At 36.6% G+C, this 27,855-nt stretch overlaps 3 protein-coding genes across 7 annotated transcripts in view; 1 reads left to right on the top strand and 2 right to left on the bottom strand.

Annotated features, from left to right (window-relative positions):
* LOC135676022 (serine/threonine-protein kinase ATM-like) overlaps nucleotides 1-9,902 on the bottom strand; it is a 63,494-nt gene extending 53,592 nt beyond the window's left edge. For 2 of the 4 annotated variants that reach the window (XM_065186774.1, XM_065186772.1), the window contains exons 1-12: nucleotides 9,690-9,902; nucleotides 9,497-9,605; nucleotides 8,847-8,990; nucleotides 6,363-6,524; nucleotides 6,084-6,276; nucleotides 5,731-5,896; nucleotides 5,505-5,644; nucleotides 5,344-5,431; nucleotides 5,140-5,243; nucleotides 3,801-3,899; nucleotides 3,416-3,472; nucleotides 2,679-2,760 (exon numbers count right to left, since the gene is read on the bottom strand). In XM_065186774.1, coding sequence (XP_065042846.1) covers nucleotides 2,679-2,760; nucleotides 3,416-3,472; nucleotides 3,801-3,899; nucleotides 5,140-5,243; nucleotides 5,344-5,431; nucleotides 5,505-5,644; nucleotides 5,731-5,896; nucleotides 6,084-6,276; nucleotides 6,363-6,524; nucleotides 8,847-8,990; nucleotides 9,497-9,605; nucleotides 9,690-9,758 — 1,413 coding nt within the window. In that variant the 5' untranslated portion in view covers nucleotides 9,759-9,902. Of the gene's footprint in view, nucleotides 1-2,678; nucleotides 2,761-3,415; nucleotides 3,473-3,800; nucleotides 3,900-5,139; nucleotides 5,244-5,343; nucleotides 5,432-5,504; nucleotides 5,645-5,730; nucleotides 5,897-6,083; nucleotides 6,277-6,362; nucleotides 6,525-8,846; nucleotides 8,991-9,496; nucleotides 9,606-9,689 lie in introns of those variants that run through there. The other 2 variants (XM_065186773.1, XM_065186775.1) reach the window with 2 other exon arrangements.
* A 1,160-nt stretch (nucleotides 9,903-11,062) lies between these two features.
* On the top strand, nucleotides 11,063-15,780 carry LOC103987358 (monodehydroascorbate reductase 2, peroxisomal). The gene is made up of 7 exons (XM_009405642.3): nucleotides 11,063-11,314; nucleotides 11,809-11,860; nucleotides 12,819-12,899; nucleotides 13,656-13,774; nucleotides 13,903-14,122; nucleotides 14,211-14,329; nucleotides 14,893-15,780. The coding sequence occupies exons 1-7, from the start codon at nucleotides 11,195-11,197 to the stop codon at nucleotides 15,598-15,600; spliced, it is 1,419 nt and encodes a 472-aa protein (XP_009403917.2). The 5' UTR covers nucleotides 11,063-11,194; the 3' UTR covers nucleotides 15,601-15,780.
* Nucleotides 15,781-17,988: 2,208 nt separating this feature from the next.
* The window catches only part of LOC103987356 (pantothenate kinase 2), a 32,889-nt gene continuing 23,022 nt past the window's right edge, over nucleotides 17,989-27,855 (bottom strand). For both annotated transcript variants that reach the window (XM_009405640.3, XM_009405641.3), the window contains exons 13-24: nucleotides 27,566-27,610; nucleotides 27,400-27,448; nucleotides 23,615-23,697; nucleotides 23,270-23,386; nucleotides 21,971-22,034; nucleotides 21,162-21,308; nucleotides 20,912-21,070; nucleotides 19,513-19,596; nucleotides 19,173-19,370; nucleotides 19,002-19,073; nucleotides 18,606-18,745; nucleotides 17,989-18,217 (exon numbers count right to left, since the gene is read on the bottom strand). In XM_009405640.3, the coding sequence (XP_009403915.2) occupies nucleotides 18,647-18,745; nucleotides 19,002-19,073; nucleotides 19,173-19,370; nucleotides 19,513-19,596; nucleotides 20,912-21,070; nucleotides 21,162-21,308; nucleotides 21,971-22,034; nucleotides 23,270-23,386; nucleotides 23,615-23,697; nucleotides 27,400-27,448; nucleotides 27,566-27,610 (1,117 nt within the window). In that variant the 3' untranslated portion in view covers nucleotides 17,989-18,217; nucleotides 18,606-18,646. The remainder of the gene's footprint in view (nucleotides 18,218-18,605; nucleotides 18,746-19,001; nucleotides 19,074-19,172; nucleotides 19,371-19,512; nucleotides 19,597-20,911; nucleotides 21,071-21,161; nucleotides 21,309-21,970; nucleotides 22,035-23,269; nucleotides 23,387-23,614; nucleotides 23,698-27,399; nucleotides 27,449-27,565; nucleotides 27,611-27,855) is intronic.

Raw genomic sequence — 27,855 nt, 5'->3', positions numbered from 1 at the left:
GTAAGTACCACATATCGGGTGGTACAGCAAACATGCTAGCAATTATTGAGTGAGTACAAACATATGTAAAAGGTCTGAAGATGATCTAACTTGCATCATAAATCAAGATCATTATTAGCTTGACTAGCTAGCACCTTCAGACTAATTCTTTTGTTTTCTAAAATCAATTTTATTAATCTGATTTCTATTTGCATATGGTGTGATTGCAAGGATCTAATTCAGTAACTGTTGAACAAATTCCATGCAGAACTATATGAAGCTATACTAAGCAAGAGTCACCATTAACAAGTTATATTCAAAGCATGCTGGGAGAATTACACTGTAATCCATGACAGAAAGCTTATTCGGAACAAAGCACGAAGAAAAGCTGGCAACTACATACCAATAAGGAACCTTATATGACTACAAAAAATGAAACAATTCCTTCTGATTGTCCATTACTTTACATCTGATTGGAACAAACCAAATAGTTCAAACATATACTATTTGTGTCAATGATTAAACTAAATTGCACAACCTAACTAGAGATGATTTGATGCATTAACAAAAACAAGCCTTAATGTCCCAACCAAGGTCTTCAATTTCGAATAATACACGCCCATATTGGGCGGTATTTTTTTTTTTACCTGGATTAATTTATATATATATATATATATATATATATATATATAAAGGCGATGTCACCTCGTTTTTCTGCGACGTCACCCCACGTGGGGAGAAGAGAGGCGACAACGCAGATTTTTTTTTTTTTACTTCTATATATATATATATATATATATAGGCAACGTTGTAGATTTTTTTTCACTTTTATACATATAAATATATAAATATAGAGGCGACGTCGCCACATTTTTCTGCGATGTCGCCTAGCCTAGGGAGAAGAGAGGCGATGTCACCGAAAAAGATTTTTTTTCTTTATATATATATATATATATATGTATATTACATATATATATATGTATATTACATATATATATATGTATATTACATATATATATATGTATATTACATATATATATATGTATATTACATATATATATACTATGCGGTATACCAAATATACCGCTCAGTATACAGTACCGTACCGTACCGTACCGAGCGAATCTCGAAACTCCGGTACAGTACGATATTTCAATCCTTGGTCCCAACTACTTTGGGTTCTAGAGATCAGTGTCTGCCATACCGAATCGTACCACCCGGTACGAGTGATACGTACCGATCCGACAAGCCAGCGGTATGCGGACCGCCCGGTACCAGTCCGCACTGTAGCAGTGATACAATGCACCAATACACTGTAGCAATGCTACAGTGCTCGGTACACCATACCGTACCGGTACCGAGCCCAGGTCGAAATACCGGTACGGTACGGTATTGTGAACCTTGCTAGAGATTATCCGTAGATGCACATTATCTGGACAAAAATAACATGACCAATACGAGTTCCTTAAACCTGAGATGGGGTTTCACAAATATCTCATGATAGTTCATTGCCTCTTCATATATTTCCTCCAGCAATTTACACTTCCATGCATGTAACGTGTAAACTAATGCAAACACAAACGGAATATTCATTTTAAGACTGTTCACATGTTATATAGGATTATTATCAATCTTCTAGCATCTCCATTCTCTGGAACAACAATTTTATTTCTTAGAAGATTAAGAACTACTCTCTATCCTTTCATTTTTATCCTTTTTTTCTCGTTTATCATAAAAAATAATGGATGAAAGACATTGCAACAATGGTGGCTAAGAGTAAATGCAGGAGTAGAAATGCCTCATTTCTTTCATAGTCATAGTCGCCAGCTTCTTTTTTGTCTTTCCCTCATTTCAACTGCCCTCATTTCTTTCATCCCCTCTTTCACTGTAATTGGTTAAAATCAACCAAACTGAGTTGCGTTTGATCAGTTCTAGCCATCTTTGACTATTTTTTGCAATTTAAGGCAAAGAAATTGACCAAAACGAGAATGACCAGGGATAATACTTATATGAAGTGAGTATCTGAATTGGCAGATACCACAAACTATAGGTGGATGTTCCATTTAGCCTGTTTACCCAAGGCACTCCCTTCTTTAAGCCAATCACCAGTATGCCATTGACCAAACAGTCCAAATTTTAAATCCAACTTATGCTGAAAAATATCAAAAACTGACCGACTAAACTGACAGTAAAAGAAAATATGAGAGAACTCATCAAATTGAGCACCACACAGCAAACAAGGCTTGGTGTCCATAATACCAAATGCAGCAATATACTGAGAGGTAGGCAGCTTTGAATGTAATAGTTTTCTGCAAAAACAAGCCACAAAAGGAATAACAGGAATCTTCCATAAATGCATCCAACCAGATGTTCCATTTAGCCTACTATGGTTCTTTTTAATGTTGATTATGTTGTTTACTAAACTAGGAGATTTCACATGAGGCAAGATTGGAGCAATGTAAATATCGTTTATATGCTTTGCTAGAGTGGCAAATGAAGGTTTTGGCTGTATTGCTATTTGCTTATTTATTATAAATATTAAATGAGCTCTATATCACTGGAATTTAAGTAAATAATCAAATATAATGTCACTCAGCTATAAAAGTTGGGCCACACATGGGTGTCAAATGTGCCATACTATGGTGAGTAAAGGAATAAAGAAACATCTAAGAAATATGACAAAATGCAAGAAAGACAACCACATTTGAAGTGAACGATGTGCTGTTGGAAGGCTCTTCATGAAGGAAGAATGGGAAAACAGCTGAAAATTCCTGCAATGCCCTTGAAAATGCTTTTAAAGTTAAATTCGAAAATAAACTGTATAAAATTCATATAAGCCAACCAAGTATAATTCAACATCAAGATATAACCAAAAAAAATGAAAAACAAAAGATGATTCTTGACATTCAAGAACAATTACCATGTCCCAAGGATTAAAACTTATGTTAAATGACATCCCTTTTAAAGAACAAAGAACCAAAAACACGTAAAGGCTCAGATGTGTCTAAAGATGGCAAAAGATGATCAATTCTGTCATGGTGGTTTATGCCAATGCACTTTCTATGTGACTTGGTAATTGACCAGCTGACACAGCATAACACATAATAAACAAAGAATGACTTGATAATGTCCTGTCTGTGACCAGAGCATATTGGACACCAAGAATGTTAATCCCGGCAGTGTAAGGAAAAGTAAGGACACCTCAGACAATTCGAGTTAAAGGTGTCAGGGGCAAGACTAAAGAAAAGCTGGAAGTCATGATTTCCTAGGGAATAATAAGTGATACAGGCTATAGTAACACAAAATGCAGAAAAGATTAAAAAAAATGGATAGTTGGAAATTAAGAAGCCTACTACAATAATACATAAGAACCTTTATACCCATTAAATGGTGAACAATCATAACTGTGTGGAACTGATAAGATCACATAGCATACCGTAAAAGCCAAAGAAGTGCATCATGTGAATGCAGAGTACCTGAACCACTCAATATCCTGAAAAATAGAAAGAACAAGCCATTTAGCCTCTAGCATTATTAAAGGCAATTGCTCAGTAACTTAAACACCAACAGGGAGCCAAAAAACGAGCATGAGCGTTCACTTGTAACCAAATGAGGTACTAACAAGTAACAACCACTAAAAAACAACATTTAACCTCAAGATGCACTAATAATACATATTCACTTGAGGCAAATTATGTGAATCGCTGATTATTAAAATAGAGAAAAAAGAGTGCAATTTCATGAAGTCACATGTCAGTGAGCGAGCAGACCTTTTAGACTTTTATGTGCCTGAAAATTTTTAATTATAGATATCAGAGTACCTTCTTAAACTTTCACCAGCACCTTCAAACCAATAGATTAACAGAGCCTTATCTAGTCGAAGTCCATAATTATGAATAAAGAAGGCGAAGGCCCCATTCCTGTAACATAAGACAAAATTTATACCAGAAGATACTGTTTGTCTATGACAATTTCATATTAGTATGTATCGACTTCATGTATATGAACCTCGCTGAACACTAGCTAAATAAAGTAAGCCATAAATGACACCATTCAATATATGAAACTTGATAGAAACTAATTCAGTCAAAATAATAACCTATCAGAACACAGCAAGCAAGCATATGTTAACATTTGGTGTAGCATTAATCAAACACAGTAAAGTTGATAGTCTGATTCAATATCATGAAATTAAACTATCTACAAAGAAGCAATCCGAATTAGACAAAATAGAAGACATAGCACAGAAGTTGCAAGAGAAAATAGCATATTTTGATCGAATTAGTCTAACGCAAGAAGCAGGTATTCCAATGCACTTATCTTGACCCAAGTTATTTTAAGTAAAAATGCAGAATTGACACCAGAATTGGCACCAAATTTAGGCAAATTAATTTGGATGCTTAGCAGCAACTTATATTTTGTCCATATGATCATGCATAATAATGAACTACCGCATTAAAGATGGAGGTCAAAAGGGAAAAAAACAACAGATTTTAAACTTTAATCTTTATTCTTAATTTTACAATGTCTTGCCGAGCTACCATGATACAAATATGTCTGCAAAGTACCTACACAGGGCACAAGTACATGCCCCTGCAACATACCTAAATGCCATGCACTTGGACGTTGGAACAGTATGTCACAGTTGTAAAGAATAAACAGCTAAGAGTTGGAATCAGCACATAATTAGCACACAGCACAACGGTGATTTAATTAAATTGCAGGAGACTTGTAAATTGTAATGTCAAATTTGTCTTGGATAGCACAGGCTAGCAGATGAGAGATGCTTCAAATTGTTCAAGGAACTCAAAATGAAAGGTGAAACAATCTCACTGCCTTCCCAAAAAATGATATGTATGTGTATATACATACATATACATAAAATAAAGAATATGGTAAACAAGCATCTAGGCCATCAGCATATAAGTTACCAGATCCAGGAACTCAAAATGTCAAATTTGTAAATTGTAATGTCAAATTTGTCTTGGATAGCACAGGCTAGCAGATGAGAGATGCTTCAAATTGTTCAAGGAACTCAAAATGAAAGGTGAAACAATCTCACTGCCTTCCCAAAAAATGATATGTATGTGTATATACATACATATACATAAAATAAAGAATATGGTAAACAAGCATCTAGGCCATCAGCATATAAGTTACCAGATCCAGGAACCTTTGATGAGGCCATCTTTTAAACGTACTGCAGCATGCTCCATTTTCAACCGTTTTACATCACATGTTGATTTACTATTAATTTTGCAAGCCTGGAAGCATATAAACTAAAGTGTCACAGACAGCAAAATTTTGGCATGATTGAAACCAATTCAACAATGACAATTAGTAAAAATCATCAGAGACTAATGCCTGATAGAAAACAGTGGCTGCAAGCTCCATTAGGCATTGCTGGATGCTTCCTAGAGTTCCAAGCTTATCCTCTCTAGATATATCGTTCCTGAAGTTAATTGCAACATAAGCAAGCAACAGAAGGCCGAAGATTGCCAACTAGAAGAATAAATAAGACTTGCCAAAGAACTTCCGAACCAACATTAATGCCTTGGTCAAGTTCCTTGACAATAACATCAAGTAATTGCTCTATTATCTGAGTTCCTTCAGCCAGATACCGTATTAGCTTTAGCTGAATTCTTGCAAAATTAATCAAGGAACTCTGCAAGTTTTTCCAGGTTTAAAGTTAATTTATTACAATACCAGAAGTAAGACCAATAATAACTGAAAATATCTCAAACAAATAACCTTTAGTCCTTGATCATGAGAAGTAAACCAACATCTGAACATGATATCCTGTACAGCAGAATGAATCTCCATGGCCTGATTGCCAAGATTTGGGCCATCTCTTAACAAGTACGTATTCAGGCATTCCACGAGTTTCCGTAAAATCTTCCCCTCATTCCTGACAAAGCTTCAAAGATGTAAGAGATTTCACAATTTGCAAAACCTGCTCTCATCTACAATACTGCAAAGGATGGAGAGAATCAGGGGCAATAATTTTTAAAGCCGACCATCACACATAATACTACATAAAGAGCCATGACAAAGGAGAATAATAAAATAATACAAAGATCGTAAACTGAGAAGATATTGTTTACCGAATTTTTGAGAAGATCATAATGAATCCCTTCACAACATCCTCTCGAATATTATCTGGATAATCACCAGGTGGGTTTTCCAAAAGGACATGAAGAATCACTATACTGCAGAAAACATCCTCCTTGGAACTGGTATGACTAGTATTCATATCTATTACAGTACCTAACTTGTTGATGTATAGTACTACTAGACCTGCTTGCAGAAAACTTAAATGCATCACTAGCATACAAGATATTTTGCTGTAAAGAGCTGCATGAGCTGATCGAAAAGACACAAACCAGAATAAACCCGCTTCCTCATTTGATAGCGATACTCTCTAACAGTTAGAAGATGTCGAAGAATGCTGCTGTACTCCGACTGGAAGCTAGGAATATCCTTTATAACATCCCATATATGACTGAATAGCACTTTAACGACAGAAAGCAAAAGAAAATTTCTTCCTGCAAAAATTTAATTCAAATTTTGAGTATGCCAGAAAAATATGCCCAGCATCCACATGGTTCCAGGACAATAACAAGGACATGCTTGGTACGAGTCACCTCCACCGGCATGCAATGACAAAGATAAATGTTGACCAAGTGGGCCACACTGCAAAAAGAGAAAAAAGGTGGTGTCTCCAATGTCCGGGACTCTTGCCAATGTGATATCTGAGGCAAGGAGGTCAATGTACGCAACCATACACTTATGAGGCAAAACAGTAGTTTCCATCACCCAAACTCTAGTCATCCAAGTCGTGAAGAAGCAACCTTACATTGATGCCAAGGCTCAGCCTCAAGTTCCCACTAACAAGTGGACCCATGGGCCACTGTGCTTTTACATAAATTTCTACTCAGAGATGACCCCTTTCCGACGACTCCCAAACAATCTCTAATCCATTCCCTAAGTACCCAGACTCATTACAGCAACTAATTTAACTATGACTAAAGCTAAACTTCCAAATGATCCATAGCTGTCCCATATTTCCAACAGATTTATGTTTGATACTCCACAACAAAGGTTTTCAAAATTTATTGATCTGAAATATGAAAGTTCAATAAAAGCTTTACTTGTTTCACAATTCTAGTCACAAAATACAAAGTTACAATTATCTTTTGTATCGATTTGATCATCACTAAACTAATTCTCTTATCTTGACAAAAAAAATTGTGTATACATAAATGATGATTACATCTTTGCCCCCTCAAAGCCTTCACTCTGCCTTTACCAAAATGTACAGTCACTGATGCAGATAATAGCATAGTTGGAGAATGCATGTTCATAGGGAAGTATAAAAACCCTATTGTCAAACAACAAAAATCTAAACAGCCAATGATGCATCAGACTAAATGAATCACCTTGACTCACTAACAAAGAAATTGTTGTGTGGATATGTAAGAGAATTTTTATCCCTTTTACTAAGGAAATGCATGTAAGTTGAACATCTGATTCACAAGGAATATCATTTGACAAACAGCAACAATCTCAGAGGTCCAGTCAGTTTGACTAAAGCCCATAAACGGAAAAAAAAAGTCCGGGAATAGTAAGAAAGTACAAATCCTGGCGGGTGTAAAATAAATGCTCACAGGTGTTCATTAAATTGAAAGATTTATAAAACTTGGAGTTTGTCATTCTAGAAATTTCATAATCTTCTTTTAAAATTAACATTAACATGAACCTTGGATATTCAAGATCTGATATTAAGACTAATATGCACCTTCAAACAAAAAAGTATTCTTTCTACAGTTTCTTTCTTCCTGAACTTCATTACTTAATTCTAAACACTAGATTGTACTTCTATTTTAGCATGTTCAAATACCATAAGCTCCAATTCTACCTGAAAATCATAATGCAATACGGGCCATATTACTGCCCAAGGGCCGACTTTGGAAGTGGCTACCACCACATGAACTATGGTGATCAAGTATTCTATAGCATTTTTTTTCCATTGGTTGCTACCATAATGCATCAGGTCCTTAGTGCTTTATTTGCACAATCTCTCTGTTCAAAGAACCTAAAAGGTTTGGCAAACCAACGAACCTAGTAAACTAGCAAATCAATCAAAAAACACAACGCTTACAAGGTCTAACTGTTCTTCCAAAATGGCTGTTCAGGATTCAGCTCTGGATTTGACACATCAGTCTGGCCAAGGGCATTGCTACAGATCTAATGAAATCTCAAATGTGAAAGATACATGCCGAGAAAAACAACAAAGAAATCATTTGGAACAATAAATAAATAAATAAATAATTCCTTGTGACCAACTTATTTATACAAACTTGTGAATATGATACATAAAGTGAAAATTTTTGTTTTATATACATGATGCATTGACACAGACATGAACAAAATCCACGCAGAGAGAACAGATGCACAGCATGTCCAAAGAAGATAGAAAGGAAAATTGATAGATCAGAAAGAAATTCAAACATGCCCACTTATTTCTCACTAACATTACCATGACTAGGACATTGACTATCTCAAATAGAAAAAAAAAACGTCTGGACAGCTAAAATATGGAATATGGATCGTAACCATTACACGACTCCCAATGTAGGGTCTAGGGAGAGTCAATCTACACAGTTTGGGAGGAGAACTGAAAGAAGATTGTGTATAAAATATAGCAAAAAGCCTTATGCAAATGCTTGACTGAATGTACAATATATCACTCCACAATCTTAGGAACATAAATAAAATGCTATTCTTCACCTAAGCTGATCATACTGTTCACAAAAGATAACTGGACCGTTAAAGAAGATGAATGATCTGGAACCATTCTTGTATACCTGAAAGCTTTATATCTTCTGCACATTGGATGCTACTTCGCAGAGTCTTCACAAAGATTAACCTGGGAAGGCGTTTCTTGCTTGCAGAGACCTCCAACGAGATGCATTTCATGAGCAGCGTGATGAGAAAAGGCCATGTTTCAGCTGCCAGTATAAGCAAGAAAATAATTATGATACAAAGATCAAATCCTTCCTTTTCTTCTGTCTTCCAATTCAAGGAAACTGAAAAATCTAGTATAACCAAAAACAACACAGTCCCTCTGCTTCTGCTGCGCCTTCTCGTTCATATACTATAAACTTAATACAAACGAAACAAAAACCAAATCCTCCATTTCCGCCACCTCTTTAATTCAAGAAACAGAAATATCTAGTATAACCCTGAAGAGACACAAACATCAAAACCCTTCCGTCACGTATACAAGAGACAAAAGTCTAGTATAACCTAAACCCATACGGGGATCAAGTTCCTCCGCCTCACTATGTCTTCCAGATTCAAGAAACAGAAAATTCTAGTATAACTTAAAACAGAAATAGAGATCAGATCCTTTCCCTTTCGCAAAGCATTCAAGAAATGACATCAAACGATAAAGAGCTTCGCCTTGTGTTCCGATCCGAGAAATGGAGAGTTACGGTATAACCCTAAAACTCACCGTGAGGGATTGAATCCGCCTTAATCTTGGCGGTGTTATGGCCGAGGAGCTTGCAGAAACCAGCCGCCCTCTCGCCTTCCAACCAGCTACTCAACAGTTTCACCCCTTCCTGAATGTTGGGGCGAGAAAAACATCATAGAACAAAAAAACGATCAAGAAAAAAATGAAAGAATCAGTGTAGGGAAAAGGTCACCTCTCGGGCTTTCGCTTTATCAGACGAGAGCTTGGAGACGATTTCTTGGACGTCCCTCGAGGTCGCCATGACTCCACCGATGATCTCCTCCTCCACCAATGGCGATCGAGAGATGAAGGTGATGGTCTGTTTAGGGATCCTACGAGGGCGACAAAAGAGCGGGCCGGCAAGGAGGAAGTGGGAAAAAATTGGAAGGTGGTTTACTCCAGGGTTTTAGAGTTATTGGACTTGTCGCATAGGGAGACTAAATAAATAACATATTTTCGGGTGGGGAAAGGCATATTACCACTCCTGCCCATGAAAAATAAACGAAAGCAGCCATGTCTGCCGAAGTCGTCGACGGCACGAGCTCTTCACGTGACGATGAAAGCTCGAGGAAAGCTCGACACAATTCAAACAACAGTATTCACTGTTCTTTGATGTGGTAGCGTTGCCCGGATGATGATGTATCAGCTAAGCAGTAATCTACCGTCGTTACCACATCGATCATGCAAGAATAAGGTTGGTCTACGGATGCTTTCCTTCGTGCGTTGCTCAAAGAAAGCATGTTCTTATGGCTTGATGCGGGTGTACCAATCTGCATATGGGTATCCTTTTCTTGCTCCTCGCACCGGAAGCTTCGCATAACATCGTCGTAAACAATTTCGTGGAACATTCTCGATGCACGTAGATGCATGATTTCTAGAGCGAACATCTGTTTTCTATTTTCAAGAGTTTAGCTGCTACAACGAAATGGAACAGTGTCCTCATGGACAGACTCTGGGTACGATTTAACTCACGATAAGCTAAAATGGGACTCAAGCCACGACGTAACTCGCTTCTCGTGTGCTCCAACACCAGGTATGGTGATTTAAATGCGATCTAATTATTGTATGCTTTATGTTTATTAAATAATATTTCGACTTATAGGTGTGGATATTATATATATATGAATTCTCAAAAAAATCCATTTTTTAATAATATTTTTGGATATTATTACTTTGAGAATAAAAGTATAAAAAAAAAAATTAACTTCCATGTTTTTGTCACATACATACAAATATTATAAATCTAATCAACATACAATACAAATTAATATTTATGATCGTGGGTGAAGTTTCAAATAGAACCTAATCATGTTTAAAAAAAGCAAAGAAGATGAAGTTGGAACATTGGACGCTTGTAACAAAAAAAATGTCTATAAAAAAAATAAAATAAAAAAGATGTGAGGTTGATTTGGGACATTAATTGAGAAAAATGAAAAAGGAGAAATGAAGGTTTTATTTCGTATTTGCCAATTGGTTTTCGATCAGACGGCGGGGGGGAAGGAATGCAATCTCGACAAGCTATTCTTCTTTTTCTTTGGAGTGGCTGTGGATCGCAATATTTCCTTGGCACGAGATAAATAATACCCTCCACCCACCCCACGTCCGTCCGTCCGTCCGTCTATCCATCCGCTGAGGCCACGGTCACAAAAGAGAGCAGGAGAAAGGGAAAGAGAGAGAAAGAGAGGGAGAGAGATCCGGATGGGTCGAGCGTTCGTGTACGTGATACTCGGCGGCGGCGTCGCCGCTGGCTACGCTGCCCTCGAGTTCGCGCGCAGGGGAGTCGCCCACGGCGAGCTCTGTATCATCTCCGAAGAAACCGTGAGTCTCTCATCGCCCCAGTCTTCTGTCTTCTTCTAGTTGCCCCGATCCCCTATCTCCTCCCCCCGCAATTCCTTCTGGATTTTCCCCTATTCGATTGTTATCGTTTGATGTGCTTGTTTTTTTTTTTTTTTTTCTTTATGATTCGGTATCGATTGCTTATTTTAGCCCTCTCGAGGATTTTGCATGACCATTCGTCGGATTGGTTTGGGATTCGTGTGGAAATCGAGTTATCTTCGAGATGATGATATTTCTTTTTCTCTCATACGTGGATTGCTTGGGTTTATCGAATCCCCAACTCGATATTGATGCTTGAGGATTGGAATTTTTGGTTTCGAGGAATGAAATAATTTGTTCTCCTTTTGTTCCACGCTGTCGACATCATGTGATAATTAACAGTTGATTATCGAGTGTTTGATCACTCTCTGTTTTCTGGATTCGACTCGAATACAATGTAGAATTTATGACTCGAATTCTGATCGACTTTTGTACAGGTCGCACCTTACGAAAGGCCTGCATTAAGCAAAGGATATTTACTTCCTGAAGGTATCGGTCATGCTTTCCCTACTTATATTATTGTATCGGAATTGTACATAAAATAGCGTGCTTATTGTTCTTTCATCACCCCAAAAATACATGTTTTTGGTTCTGGAGCTCCGATTTATTACTAGAGGATGATCACTGTTATTCTGGTACTTCTAAACTTAACAAGTCAGACCAGACCTCCATCCATTTAAAACAAAGAAGCTAGATAGTTATCCTACGCGGCGAGTGTTATCTCAAACTGCTCCAAGGGTTTCTTTTAAAATCTTTATCATCCCGGCGGGGGGAGGCCATGCAATCATATGTAGCTGCCTTTACATTCTTCTCTCATGATCTTTGACATACTGCTTCCTGCCCTTTCTCTCTTTCTCTCCTTTTGTATCCTTTCATCTACTTATGGAGTCTATGCTTAAAAGAAGGGGAGTCAGAGCCAGGCACCTCATTCAGGATAAGCTCAATCATGTTGGTTCTGACCTGGCTGATTCATGCTTATGCATCCCTTCTGACACCTGTTTGCTTTTCCAACTTCTACATGATACTTAGCGAGCCTTCAAGTTTCGGGTTGGTGATGGGTTGATGATTGCTTGGATAGACATACTATACATACCCATACAAGCAGGCACTCACAACAATGGTGATAGATCTACGCCATCCTGTCTATTTGTAAGGGCATCAGATGGTGTTTCAAATGGCTTAACATGTTCAAATACCTGTTATGGATGTAGTAGTGTTATTCCTATTGATGAACATGTAATTTTCTCATCAACATTTATCTTAGCAGAAGAGAGTCCCTTGAGTGATATTGCAGGTTAGTTAGCAAAAATACTCATCACAATTATTTATTATGTTTACCCGCCGGTCAGCATTCAGCGTTCATATTGTGTTATATACATTCAGTTATTTTTATCCTTATTTTTTATCTGCATATGTGTGATCGTTGTACATTTTTGGCTATTGGCAGCCCCTGCACGCCTGCCTTCATTTCATACTTGTGTGGGTGCTAATGATGAGAGATTGACACCAAAATGGTATAAGGAGCATGGTAAATTGCTTTTTCTTTTTATTTACTTTTCTAAGTCCAATCATTATGAGAGATTTTACTGTCTTTCCTTTATTCTGTCAAGAATTTTCACAAACTGGGAAGGTATGCTTTCTTCATTTCGATTTGCTTGCTTAGAGACAACAACCTGCATTAGTGTTGCAGTACATAGAACAACACATGCCTACAATTCTATGGATCAGCATTTATTAACTTCTCATGTTTATGCTTTATGTTTATGAGTACCATATCCTGTATGGCACCAACATCCAGATGCATTAAGTCCCAAATATTTGGGGTCATCTACATCGGTCATTGACATCTATCTTCTCCCATAATTTTGCTCCAGGGTCCAATCATTCTCTGATTCAAAAGCCCTCATATTGTTGTCCAACGTCTTCTTAAATTTTTTCTTATCCTGTCTTGCAATGAATTAGCCCCTTGTTGCTGTTATGTTGTGTTATATGCAATGCATCCCAAATGTTGTTAAATCCACTTATTATCATGCCCTTAGACATGCTAACCTATGTTGATATAAAAAGGGGGCACATGGAATCCTAATCAGTTTCTTCTTCTACAACTTTCCATGTATGATGCACATGATCTTTCTTTTTCTGAATTTACAACATGCATCTCTATGTGGACTTCTTTCTGCGTGCACACTTCAAACATCTCTAAAATGACTTTGTAAGAGATCCGCTGTTAATTAGTTAATATCATGGGAACTTCTGAATGCAATTTATTGTTTTGATCTGCTAGGCATTGAACTTGTTCTTGGAACCAGAGTCAAGTCTGCTGATGTGAGGAGGAAGACATTGATCACTGCAACTGGTGAAACTATCAGTTACGAGATACTCATAATTGCAACAGGTGCTCGGGTACTGAAATATATATTCAGTATTTGGATTTTGAACCCTTGTTGCTCCATAATTTCATAGTATTCCATGAATCATTAAGTCACATCATGAACTGGTAGCTGCAATTGAAATGCATATGTTGTTTACAGGCTTTAAAACTTGAAGAATTTGGAGTGAGGGGATCAGATGCTGAAAATGTTTGCTATCTGCGCAATTTGGCTGATGCAAATAGGCTTGTGGCCGTAATGCAAACATGCACTGGTGGGAATGCTGTTGTTATTGGTGGTGGTTACATAGGAATGGAATGTGCCGCAGCATTGGCTACAAATCGAATAAAAGTAACCATGATTTTTCCTGAAGCACATTGCAGTAAGTATTGATCCATTCTATATCACATTTAAGTGCATCAGACACAACTAAGCTGCATTTGTTGATCATTGCTGCAATTATTTTGCAGTGGCTCGTCTGTTTACACCGAAGATTGCCGAGTTTTACGAGAATTACTATAAGTCAAAGGGGGTTAAATTTATCAAAGGAAATGTCCTGACATCGTTTGAAAATGACTCGGAGGGAAAGGTAATATCTAGTGTGTTCGTCACATCCGTTTTTCGTTTAATCAAGTATACTTAGTAATTTAGTATACTTATCCAGGGATTTAAAATGCTAGTAGATGTGGTATTTTATTTTGGTGCTTATCTGGTTTCAATTCTGGACGATCGTCAGAGACCTGGATTTGTTTCTAAAGATGTACTAGTAGTACCATTGATTTACTATTGTCCAATGAATCACTTCTTTAACTGGCCTCTCTACTCCTTTCCACTAAAAGCAGTTTAGGGTGGTTAACAAATGATGATCTACCTGTGGCTGCACTTGTTTGTCAAAGGGAGGAATATTTCCAGTTGGCTGTTGTCATGTAGGGTACATATATTTTGAAGATGGCTTTGTTATGCTATACAGGAATCATTTTGTTAAATCCATTAAACAATAACCGTATGCTGCTTAGTAAGATCTTGATTCAGAGATGTTTCTGACAGGACGATTTATGGGTTATTTTTGTTCATGAACTTTGTTCAAAGAGGCTGCACACTTATCTGTCCTTGGTGAGGTGTTGATCTGGCTAAATATCTTTCTCTTTGCAGGTGAAAGCAGTGATCCTTAAAGATGGTACCCGTCTTCTGGCTGACATGGTTGTGGTGGGTATTGGTATCCGTCCAAATACCGGTCTTTTTGAAGGTCAACTACATCTGGAGAAAGGTGGGATTAAGGTCAACGGACGAATGCAGACAAGCAACACCTCTGTTTATGCTGTTGGCGATGTCGCTGCTTTTCCCGTCAGACTCTTTGGTAATGAGATCCGCCGCCTCGAGCATGTTGACTCTGCTCGGAAGACTGCAAGGCACGCTGTTGCGGCCATCATGGCACCCAAGACAACAGGTGATCTTGACTATTTGCCCTTCTTTTACTCGAGAGTTTTCACACTTTCTTGGCAGTTCTATGGTGACAATGTTGGAAGCGTCATCCATTTTGGAGATTTTAATAGTGGGAGATTCGGTGCCTACTGGACCAATAAGGGTGTGATTGTTGGGGCTTTCCTTGAGGGTGGAAGCAGAGAGGATTATGAAGCGATAGCCAAGGCTGTTAGGTTCAAAGCGGCAGTGAAAGATACCCATGAACTTGAAAGCGCAGGGCTTGAATTTGCTTTGAGAGCGAGTCAGCAGGCAGCCCCAGACGGTGGGCTTCTTGTGGAAAGATTATCATATACACGATATGCCACAGCTGGTGTTGCTGTAGCGCTGTCAATTGCTGCTTTTGCTTACTGGTATGGGAGGAGGCGCCGTGTATGGTAAGGTAGAAGGTGCAAAAAGTGGTATAGTTACCCCGTATACTGCAACATATGGAAGCTTGTTCTAGCATAAAAGTCATATTCCTTGTACCATAACGATCGCCATATGTCTGAACAACTACATTGTTATGTAACAATGCAAGTCCAACATATTCTAATCTATTATGTTTCTTTCCTGCTTACACATTCCGGGCGTACTCATCGATTGCTCGGCATTGTACGGTATAACTGTTGCATTTGTTTTGCACATACAAATTTTTACACCATTGTCGGAGATTGTTCCGTTTTTTATTCCCCTCAAAGTAATGAATTTTCTTGAATTCCATTAATCATACTAAAATGTTTACATTCGAGTTACCTCAGCGTAAGATCTAGTTTATGTTGGTAAGGCTGGAGGTGGGATTTTAGTGGTGCATGAATTGTTGCTCTATGTTGCTATATAGTGGTGCATGGATTTTAGTGGTACGATCCAGTTACCTCAGCGCACAATCCAGTTTATGTTGGTAAGGCTGGAGGTGGGATTTGAGTGGCGGTAAGCCATCAGAAAGTCCTCGTTCACCTCATGAATCGCATTATAGTTAGCATAATTAACCTCAACTCTATCGATTAGAAAGTATGGTTATCATATTGAAACATACCACTCGTGGTATATATCGGTTTGATAGGAGATCAATACGTGAATTATCCTATATCAAACGATACACATTACCTAATCTCATATAGTTGAATACGGGATTTGTACCATTACCAATACGGGATTTGTACCATTTGGTAATGATTGAATTCCGATCATTATTGACTTGTATTAGTTAAATCAAATTTCGACTATCACTAATCAATGGTTAAGAATGTCCTATTTTAAATGATCAATTTGATCATTTGAATCATATATAAGAATTTTTAAACCATTTCTTCTCCTTCTTTCAACTCATTTTACTCTCAAACTCTTTAAAATTTTCAAACATTTTCTCATTCATCTCTCTCTCGTTCTCACATTTTTACCGTTTTAAACTCATCAAAATTATGAATTAGATGAAATTTGAGATATTAATTAAGAATGATTAAGAGGAAGAATACTCTAATCAAGAGGAACTAGAGGCACTTAACCGTTACAATCGTTTGCCAAGCATGCAAAAGCAAAGGCAATAACATCAGTCACATTGATAGAAAAAATCGAATCAGACGACGAAATACATTCTCAATCATGGACATAGCAGTTACGTGGACAATAGTGCATTGACCGAGGATGGCGATGACATGAGTCAATGCTCTGTCTATATAATTTGAGGGTGGTGTATGAATTGAGGAACAATGTTTTACATGTCACCTAAGATTCAGATCATGAAGCATAGTAAGATACTTATCAAGTTTATACACGAAAGGAAAAGATAATGGATGATTTTAAAGACAGAGCCTACATGACATAGACATAAAGCACCATATTCACAACTATCATATTATGGAGAATCTTACAGTTAACAACAGTACGATGATAGTTTATCCCATTTTAAGTAACAATACAATAAACGATCCTATGAAACAAAATAGCAAATCGAAGTACAAAATCTTGACATTCTCGATGCTTCACATCAATACATGTCACAATCATCATTATCTTAAGAACCATCTCGGACATATATGGTTCATGACATTTAGAATACAACCATCATCACATTAATGCATCACTGATATACAATATATCAATATACTATGTCATAAGATCAATTTCAGGGTCCAACAAACATATCAAATTGATATACAAATACATAGGATTAAAGACCCAAATCTAACACTCTCTACGATTCTTTTTAATGAAAGAAGAAAGTATATTCATCGATAAATTATTTGATTCATTTGAATCTTAAAATTTAAATTATTTAAAAATAATCTAATAATTTAATTATTTTTATAAATAATTTAATATTAATAAAAAGATGATCCAAAATATACCACATATAAAGCTACTACTAAAAGTCCAAAAAAGATATATTACTAATCTTTCCTAGTTTAAATTATTTTACTAAAATTATATTAAATTTATATTTATTTTTAACTTAAAAATCATAATCTAATTTTTTTGTTTTATTTTTTTAGAATTATTTTTGATAATTTTATCACCCTAATATACCAATATACAATATATAGATATTGATAACTGATTGACATATCGGCATGAATCGATAAGAATCAATAAGACGAACCTTGTTAGAAAGCATAGACAAGTGCCTTAATTAGATCAAGTCGAGTCATCAATGATGATTTCAACATGCAGTGTCTTTGGCTACACCCTATGCAAAGGTTCTCTCAACCCAGAAAATTCCTTACACCATTTCTCTACCATTAGATAGAGCGTTTAAATAGTACGCCATCAATTGTCAAAAGAATCTAGGGAGGCACTAAATGGACAAATTTCCTGAAAATATTCTGTATAAGAAATACAGAAACGAGAAAATCGTGAATAATCTCAAAGAGGCATTAATTTTATTTTCCATTGTACATTGATATGCTACAGAGTCAGCAGGCTTTTGGTACTGGGGCTTGATGAAGTTTTTAATCTATACAATACTTCTGCCAGCATCATAATTATCAATTTCTATGAGGATGATTAAGCAGAACTGTGCCTGCAAAAGGTTCAAGTTGCTCATGTTAGATATCACAAACTGGAAAAGGATAAAGCAGATGCACCACGATGATAATGAATAAAGAACAGTGACAAGTGATTGTGTCATGCAAAAAGCATATGAAAACCTTGGCCTTTCTAAAAAAGTCATAACAAAAGATTAGTGGTGAAGATTAGGTGCTCTAATCAGGTTTGGAGTTTCACTAGGATTAAATATCTAAGATTAAATAAACAAAAATTACAAGATATGTATGTCACAGTAGTAGGGGGGTAAACCCTAACTACTTTAAAGTACCATTACTGGTCTACCTATTCAGAATGGTAAAATATGACATAATATGCACCAATAAATCATATCTGATACTTCTCGCATGGCATAATCATCTTACCAGTGTCAAGTCAAAACGCCTGAGAATTGAATGCTCTTGTATCATAGCTGTTCTTTACCAGGCTCAAACCGACAGATACAATCATATATATTTCCATTGAAAAGCTTTTCAGCCAATCTCTGATTCTTCACCATTGCAAGCTGAAACATGACAGTTATGAGTTGTCTAAAGGCTGCTAGCATATAAAACTTTGTAAAGGCATGATGAAAAAGGATATTCAAAAGTTTGGATTGAGATTATGTAAAGGCATGACCTCTAATGGTCAAACCAAAGTCAACTGGTTCTATTCAGTTGGACATGTAATACTTTTCTCAGGTCCCCTAAAACAGATTAGTGACTACAAAGCACTCAAATATATCCAAATTGATTATCCTAGACTCCATCAAATACCCTCACCTTCAGTGAGTCACATTTAAAATGAGCATTTAGGTTAGTATGGATGGCTCGCCCCATTCCCTCCAGGATTATCTGCATCACATTCAAAGCCAGCTCAGATGTACAAGCATTTGTAGTAGATAACATATATTGAGGAAAAGTGTGTTTAAAAGGAAATTTAAATTGCCATACCAAGTCTGCATCTTTTGCAACAGCAGCAAGCTCTGAGCTGACCTGCCGTAAATCTATGCAAGGGCCCCCAGATCCGTTCTCAGCAACCATCAAGGAAACTGAGGTCGAATGATTTTTCAATCCATCTTCTTGTATACTTACCATTGCATCCATTAGCAATCCTCCAGCTTCAGCAGCTTTTCTAATTATATCACAGTGCTGTAAAGTTTTAGACAAAACCATCATGTTAAAACTTAATAAGAGAGATGATGAAGAGTTGAGGGAGATCTCAACAACAAATCAATTTGATCTGGAAAAGGCTACTAAAAGACAAAATACTGTTCATTTAGTTAACACCAACCTTTGCAGCTTCAGCCACAATTTCAGGAAGTTCAAGAGCTGTGACATCATTTAAAGCAGGCAACGAATTTGCAACCAGGACAACCTGCAGCGAGGGAATATCATCATATGCTGTCTTATTACTTGTAAATTTTAATAATACTAAAAGAACATATACTTCTAGCAGTTTTAATTTGGTCAAAAGCACTTGAACTGGTTAGGATATTAAATACACAATGGATCTTTCAATTTAAAGTTTGAGAAATTTCTGAAGAAACATACTTGAAGATCTTTAAAGTAATGAATCCCTGAGAAAATTAGTATATAGCAAATATTTTGCCTATAGCACAAATATTTTATAGTTAAAATCCTTGTAGAGATTACATTTGTATTTGTGGAAGAACAAAGATGCATCCAATTTCCTGCACACAATATTTTACAAATGTAGTTGACGAATACTTTGTCAAGGCATTTCTTTGCTTGCTAAGTCTTACAAAACAGGAAGATTAAACAGAACAATTTTCATTTTTTTCAATTTTTTTTCCATGTTGGCAAATGATTTTCAAATGATAGAATCAAGTGAGACTCAGAATATGTTCATTTGTGGGAACTGCAAAAACCAGTTGGCAGCACTGAATATTAAATGATTATGCTGTTCCAAAATATGAAATTTAACAAAGTCAAATTATTTGTAGCAACGACTGAAACAAGCAGCAAAGAGAAGTCCCATATTAATGTTTTTTATGTGTAGCACTAAATCATTAACCATATCATCTTCAACCCTCAGTCTTACCGACAACCAAAAAAGAGATGAATAAGAGAAAGTAATACACAAAGAACAAAAAGAGAACAGGCTGCTGCCAAAATGTTCTTTTCCCAGAATGGACAAGGATGGCATCAAGAAGCACAAACACAAGTGAGGAGTTGGCAAATGGCACCCTTTCTTAGGGTAAAATAAGATGAAATAATAGAATTAAAGCATAATGTCAATAACTACGATACTTTTGCAACCTCCAAGAATCTCAGCAGGTTTTAGATCTTTATAAGAACCAGTCTGAATTTCCATCAAACACTGGATGCCAAGCTAATAATTTGAGTGGCAAGTGGTTAATAATCTTTCAAAAAGAGAGAAAAATCACCATAAAAGTTGAAAAACTCTTTCAAAATGAAAGTTCAGTGGACACATACCATATATAGAAAGTTCATGCATTTAAAACAATCTAGTTCCACAAATAAAAAAACGACCAGTCCCATCTCTTTTGCACATATATAAAAATATTTGTTCTTCTTCCTCACCGATGATTGCATATGGAAACCATACAAGACAAACATTATGTTTTATACATGATAGTATTACTGGAAAAAAAAAATTGCAACACATAGAGCTACCTATTTTGCTATTTGCTACAACTCGAGCTTACCTCAGTTCCACGACGGAGGAGTTCTCGAGCTAATGGAAGCATCCCAAGAACAACATCAGCACCTGAGTTATCAACAAAGAACAAAGCTCTTTTATATGGTTGGGATTTCTTGTCTCCAGAACTAAGCATTTTTTCCTTGAACATATCAAAGTCATCCACCTGAAAAAAAAGCAGCTCTGGCTATGCTCAACAGTATCTGGAAAGCATATGTTTAAGTAATTGTTGTGGTAGTAAATTACTAGTAATTTACCCGCCATGGTCGTTGCATCTTTTTGCGGCTCATCCGATATATATCAATAATCGTTCCCTTGTGATAAAGGTCAACACAAGCACGAGATCCCCAATCGAAGATATTTGCAGCAAGAACACCTTCGATAAGAGCAAGCAATCTATCTTCCTACAAATCAGTGCACAACCTGTCAGTGAAATATACTGTGTAGCAAGCCTCAATCAACACACAACCTTCACTCTTCAGAGGTATCTCCAAGATTCATATCATAAACTTCCTGCTTATAAGCCCATTTTATCAAGCTAATCTAAAAAAACAACCATTTTAATTTAGCTTGTCCATGTGACAACAAATGTCATACGTACACTATGATAAAAATCAATTGACAACATGCAAACAACTCAAGAACAAAGTCATGAGTCAATGAACAATATATCTTAAGCAAAGCAACCTTAGTACATATTTGCAAGCCAGCAAAGAAATGTGTATTAAGGAAATAAGAATTGTCAAACTCTTCTTTATAGATTGGTTGTTACACGAGACAGTGAGCTTCCTTCGGATTCCTCATTTCAAAGCTAAATAATGCTTTATTTCATGAAGGCATAGTGCTCAAACAATTAGAAAGTATGAGGATATTGTTCTAGTTGTTAGAAAGTGCATAAAGTCCTCTCCAATGATAAAATGATATTACCATAAGTTCGGTATGAATTTGATATTTAAATTATGACAGAAAGAAAATGAATATAGTTCTCCAATTATCCAAGTGCTCTACTCAATTCTGTTTCTAAATGTCATGATCTATGGCAAAAAAAAAAGGTCACAATGTATACCTCATTCATACTGTCAAGCTCAATAAGAAGGTCAGGTAAAACAGCAAGAGAAGCTTCATTTTCCCTGTATCACATTGGATAACATTGGAGAATAAGCAAATACCCACACATCAGATTCTAATCACTATTTAGTTGCAAAGCATAAACATGTATTATATGTCGAAATCACTCATGGCACTACAAGCATAGTTGTTATGTACAAAATTCAAAGAGCGATTCAATATTAGAAATGATCACATCAATCTCATGGAAAAAGATATCACAATGCCAAGGCCTTATCCCAAATTGCTAGGAACAAGCTCCAGAGGTAACAAAGGGAACATTAGGATATACCAATTCTTTCTTAAATTTATTATAAATGGGAAATTTAAAAAATACTACATACAAAAAGTAATGCAAAGAACACATTCGACACAATACAGAGGCTGCACTCAGTTTAGGCTTAAAGTTCGGTTAATGGTTATTGGTTTTACCTGCCAAACACTAATGTGAGGAGAGGTCAAACTAGTAATGTAAAAGGAGTTAAAATAAATAACAGGGATAAAGAGTAGGCTAGAATAACCCTCTTGTTCTTTGCTAATCAATATAGCTAACACTTTAACAACAAATAATAAAATGGGGCGACAATCAATTAGCCAGATAATTTAACCTGGATATTTTAATCCTAAACAGAAAGTAGCCAATGAATAACATATATAGTGTATTAGGATAATAAAAGCTGTCATGAAAATATAAGATCATAATATCTTGCTCACGGTGTATAAGCAAATCGACCATTAAATAGGACTACAAAAATGCTGATGAAAATGAAAAATATTATTATCTTAAATTACATTAACAAGCCTTGTAAGAATCATAAGTAGGGAACTTCTACTTTCCTTATAAAAGCAAAATTTATTGTCATATAGACAGTTTTAACTATGGGTCTGTAAAATTCTGACTTTGCATCATTTATTTCAATAATTCTTATCAAAATTATCACATTAAAATGCAAAATTGTTATCTAGGCGAAATTACTTGGCATTGTTAAAGCATTTATTTCCAAGAGGAAGAAAATATTCCACCAATCATAAGACAAGTAACGAGTTAGATTTGTATTAGAAAAAGTTCTATAACAAACATTGTACCAGTCGATGAAACGGCAAGGAAATATGATCACAATACATTGTCTACATGAAATTTCTAATAGAAAGAAATATCATATTACTTAATGATTCAAGAGATCAAAGAGGATCCCCATTCCTAGTTAACAAATGGCACAAACTAATCATTTAGAGATTTAAAATTTTCCAAACCAACCTTTCTTTAATTGTGATATAGGCATCCATAAACTGAAACTCCCTCAAGCATTCTTCCCTTAGCTCCAAAAGTTTGGCTAAGCCTAACTTCCCATAAGCAGCAGGCTCTTCCATTAACCTACAGTAAAAATCCAAATTTGCTTTATACAGTGTCCTCTCCTTTTATTTAGCTCATAATTAATCCCACTATGTTGAGAGTTCAGCATGCAGAATCATTTGCTTTACATCAACACGATGGGAAACATGATCAAACCAGTTAAATTGCATGCACAATGAGTAATAAATAAAAAGTTAAGACGAACCACATTCTAATACCATTTTTTGGAACCTACAGTGACAGATTTACCTTGCCAAATGAGCCGAGAATGCATGAGCAAATGCATCTCCCCTTCTTTTGGCATCATCAGTTCCACCTTCACTTGCGACTGCCTATAAGATAGTGATAAGCATCAATTTCATTAGTAATGTGACCGATTTTAGTCCTTTTTTATATTATAGCCAGTAAGAGGTAAAATTCCAGTAAGGTTATAGATTTAGATGATGATCCTGAAATTTCAAGGGACTGATCTGAAAATATTATGAAGTCCAACCAAATGTAAGATGCATACAGACAGCTAGTACTAAGATAAAATAAATCATTTAGAATTGGCACACATATTATATGCATAAATACTACTATCTTCATCATCATTGTCCTATTTAGCACTATTAATATTATTCACTGTTGTCATGATCTTGTCATCATAACTTATATCAGAGTCTGCAATTCACCAGGACTGGTCCAGGTGTGGGGCTCCTAGATCTAGTCCAATTTTTTGAAAAAAAATCTTTAAATTTTGAAAGAACATGCTGCCAATCCAATAAGGGCTCATGTTTCCATCTCGATGCATGAAGCACCATCCCTGCTACCATCCACCCATGGCCAGCTGCCTTCCTCTGTTAAACTTCTCTTCTCCTCCACTTCCTCCATTGCCTCTTCTTACTCCCTCTTTCTCTTCTTCCTTATCCTCCACCGTCTACCTCCTTCCTCTTCCTCCACCGCTTATTCTTCTTATTCCCTCACCTTCATCTTACTAATCATTTAGAAACTTCAAATTTGCCAAACCAATCTTTGTCTGATTGTGATGTAGGAATCCATAAACTGAAACTCCTTCAAGCATTCTTCCCTTAGCACCAAAAGATTGACCAAGCCGAACTCCTCATAAAAAGCAGGCTCTTCCATCATCCTACAGTAAAAATTCAAATTACCTTCATCCATTGTCCTATCCGTTTCTTTAGCTCATAATTTATCCCACTATGTTGAGTGTTCAGCATGCAGAATAATTTGTTTTGCATCAATATAGTCAGAGACTCGGAAACATGATCAAACCCTCAGCACTGGGTACTGCCAAGTCGGACCTGTACCAGTCTGGCCATGGCATGGGTCTAGCACCTGAAATTGCATTCCTTGATTTTTATTATTATTGTTGTTGACTTATATAATAAAAAATATCATTATTACATAACTTCTTGGTACTTAAAATTGTTTTCCCTATATATTAATATACAATGATAAACTTATACTTGGATTCGAGTTGAGATAGTTAATGGAGACAAGTCTGGTTTAGAGTCTGAGCCAATTCAGGTTGTGTTTCAAAGTTTTGAGGTACTTTATTTATATATGTCATTATATAAAGCATCTTTAAACTGATAAAATGTGATTATATCCAAGTCTAATTTGTGCTATTCTCTCTTGCAATCAATTAAAAGTTGGAAAATCTACAAAGATACAGTCTGATATTATTTTATGTCCATCTTAGACAACAGCTCACCATTCTATGTCATAATATGTCCCAAATTAGCCCCTACTGGTTAACACTTAGGGCATGGTTGGGATAATCTGAATTTGGCTTGCTATTAGTATTTCCAAGTCCAGGGAGCCAACAAATATCTGCACCTGTGCAAAAAATTTTACAGCCATTATTTTTGGGGCTTCTAATGAGTCCAACTTAATGTGAGAAGTGCAAAGAGATCATTCAGATATGGGAGGCAGTTGATTTCTTTTATGGAATGAATAAGTTCTCTTAAAAGATGAAATTTCCCTAGCTTGTTGGGTGTTAACTACTTTTTCTTCGATCCATTCCAAAGCAAGGTTTGTCATACGCAGTATACCGCTCGGTACAGGCAGTATATACCAGTTTGACAAGGGACTAGTACAGGTGATATATCAGTACGCTCTTATGTATGTACTGTACCGATAGCTGGTTGATACACTAGTACGGATCAGTAAGACGAATCATGCTTTAAAGTCTAAAATTTTTATTCATTTGGGCAACTTTACAACCCTTCTTACTTCTTCCTCTTATTTAATTATTTTTCCTTCTTCTCCATTATATGTCTGTTAATCATAGAGCTGCTGTTCTTAAATCTGAGAGCTGGAATTTGTTGGTCATTGAGGGCTGGACTTTATTGATGACCAACAAGAGCCTCGACGGTCTTGAGAATTGAAAATTGTCCTCTGCAAGCATGGACTCTACTCCCTTCTGTAGTCTAGGTCATCTATCTGCATCACATATGTTCTCTACGAGGCCTTACATATCCCATGAAGTGAAATCTTTTGATCAAGGTATTTAATTTCGAATGATACGGGCGGTACGTACCGGTCCACCAGCAAACCAGTACACGGACCACCCGCTACTGGGCGATACCGTCGATTGGGGTTGTTTCCGCCTCGTTATCATCCTAAATTGGGCGGTGACTAAGCAAGAAGAAAGAAGAGGGAGAAGGGGAAGAAAGAAGAGGGAGAAGAAGAGGAGAACTTGGAGATCGACGCCACTCTCCCTCCTTGTTTGCCGGTGACTTCTCATCTGCGCGGGGAGAAGAATCCTCGGCGTCGCAGGAAGAAGAGAGGCGATGTCACCTCAGTGAAAACAGTATTTTTTACAAGGAGGCGACGTCGCCTCCTTGTGTGTGTGTGTGTGTGTGTGTGTATATATATATATATAAGTTAGAAAAACAAAAAGAAGAGGCGACGTCACCTCGTTTCTTCTCCCCACGTGGGAAATGGTTTCTTCTCCCCGTGCGGATGAGGAGAAGTTGTCGACAACGTCGAGGCGTCATCACCTCAGACGAGGAGGAGGCGACATCTTCTTCTTCCTTTTCTTCTCCCTCTTCTTTAGACGTGGGGAGAAGAAAAGGGAGAGCGACGATGGATCAGGATCGTCGAGGGAGAGCGACGTTGGATCTCCAGGTTCTCCCTTTTCTTCTCCCTCAGCTAATACCATCCGGTAGCGGGCCGTGATGGTCGAAATCAATCGTTACCAACCGATTTCGGACGGTAACAGGGCGAAAACAGCCCCAATCGATGGTACTACCCAGTAGCGAGCGGTCTGCGTATCGGTACGTACCGTCCGGTATGAGCGATATCATTCGAAATTAAAATCCTTGCAACAAAGGACCACTTAAAAATCATAATGTTGATGGCAAAATCAGATGGTTTGACATGCATCAAATAAGTAAAGATTATTTTTGTGTATAAGAAATGAGAAATCATGGACCTCAAGCTCAAGTCACAGGATCACGTTCAGCAAAGAAGAGGAAGAAATAAGGAGTAGGAAGCAACTCCAAGTGAAAATAATATCGATTTCTTTCAGTTTGAGGACAAGCTCATGTTCAAATGAAAATACACCTATATGTCACGAATATCTTCAATATATAAAACATGTGATGTGCTCGGTTGAAATTTACTAATTTAACTTTGGATCTGATAGTGCTAATAAGAAGGTGAAATTTACTGGCAAAGAAGTGGAATAAAAAAGTTAAATAGATACAGAATACTTTCTTGCCTTGACCTTTCATCTCCTTACAGAAAAGAGGTCAACGTTGGCCTGTGCTGATGCTTCTAATATATATATTGTTCAATTCTTTATAGAAGAATTTCCCAGACAAATCAACTAATATTTTTTCAATGAAGACAATTGAGGAATCTAACATGTGAAGCTTAAACCAAAATAGGACTTTCAGTTTCCAAATCTTTACAAATTAGCAACATCAAGATATTTGGACATGTTGACATATCTTAAAAGCTTCCTCAATCAGTGAGCATGAGCAAATGACTTTATAGATAAAATTTTTATGCTTCATAGTTCATACCTTATCAACAAGGTCAGGCAAATGCTCAGATAACACAGTGACCCAATACCTACAGCATGATATAACTTGCAGATGAATACTTTTGAACAGTGAATAACTCCATCAGCAGTTTATCAAGAAAAAGCATGAGCAAGAATAACAAATAGAGTAACTTAAAGCAACTCACTCCAGTTCACCATGATCCAAGAGATCAATAGTGTTCGGCTCATACCTGCAAATGAAGATAATCAAGAATGAATGAAGTTCAATAATTTAAGGTTATTGTGAAAGGTTGTAAGAGGGAGAAAAAATTGTGCTTACGATAAGTCAGATGCAAAACTAAGAACAAGATGAACATAAACCATGTAAGATGAATCTAGCATGCCCAAAAGAATTAATTAACCAGGACAATGGAATAAATAAAACCAGAACAAAGGAGTAATACACTAATACTGTTGTTGGGATGCAATGAAAGGA

The sequence above is a fragment of the Musa acuminata genome, chromosome BXJ1-6 (genome assembly GCF_036884655.1).
Source record: "Musa acuminata AAA Group cultivar baxijiao chromosome BXJ1-6, Cavendish_Baxijiao_AAA, whole genome shotgun sequence".
NCBI classification, from domain to species: Eukaryota; Viridiplantae; Streptophyta; class Magnoliopsida; order Zingiberales; family Musaceae; genus Musa; species Musa acuminata.
This window is presented reverse-complemented; position numbering and strand designations above follow the sequence as displayed.

What these genes read in the sequence shown, in the direction of transcription:
- LOC103987358 (XM_009405642.3), top strand. Translation starts at nt 11,195, where the DNA reads ATGGGTCGAGCGTTCGTGTACGTGATACTCGGCGGCGGCGTCGCCGCT. An exon ending in AGGATATTTACTTCCTGAAG is followed by an intron (nt 11,861 to 12,818) that starts GTATCGGTCATG and finishes GGCTATTGGCAG; the next exon opens with CCCCTGCACGCCTGCCTTCA. An exon ending in AAAATGGTATAAGGAGCATG is followed by an intron (nt 12,900 to 13,655) that starts GTAAATTGCTTT and finishes TTGATCTGCTAG; the next exon opens with GCATTGAACTTGTTCTTGGA.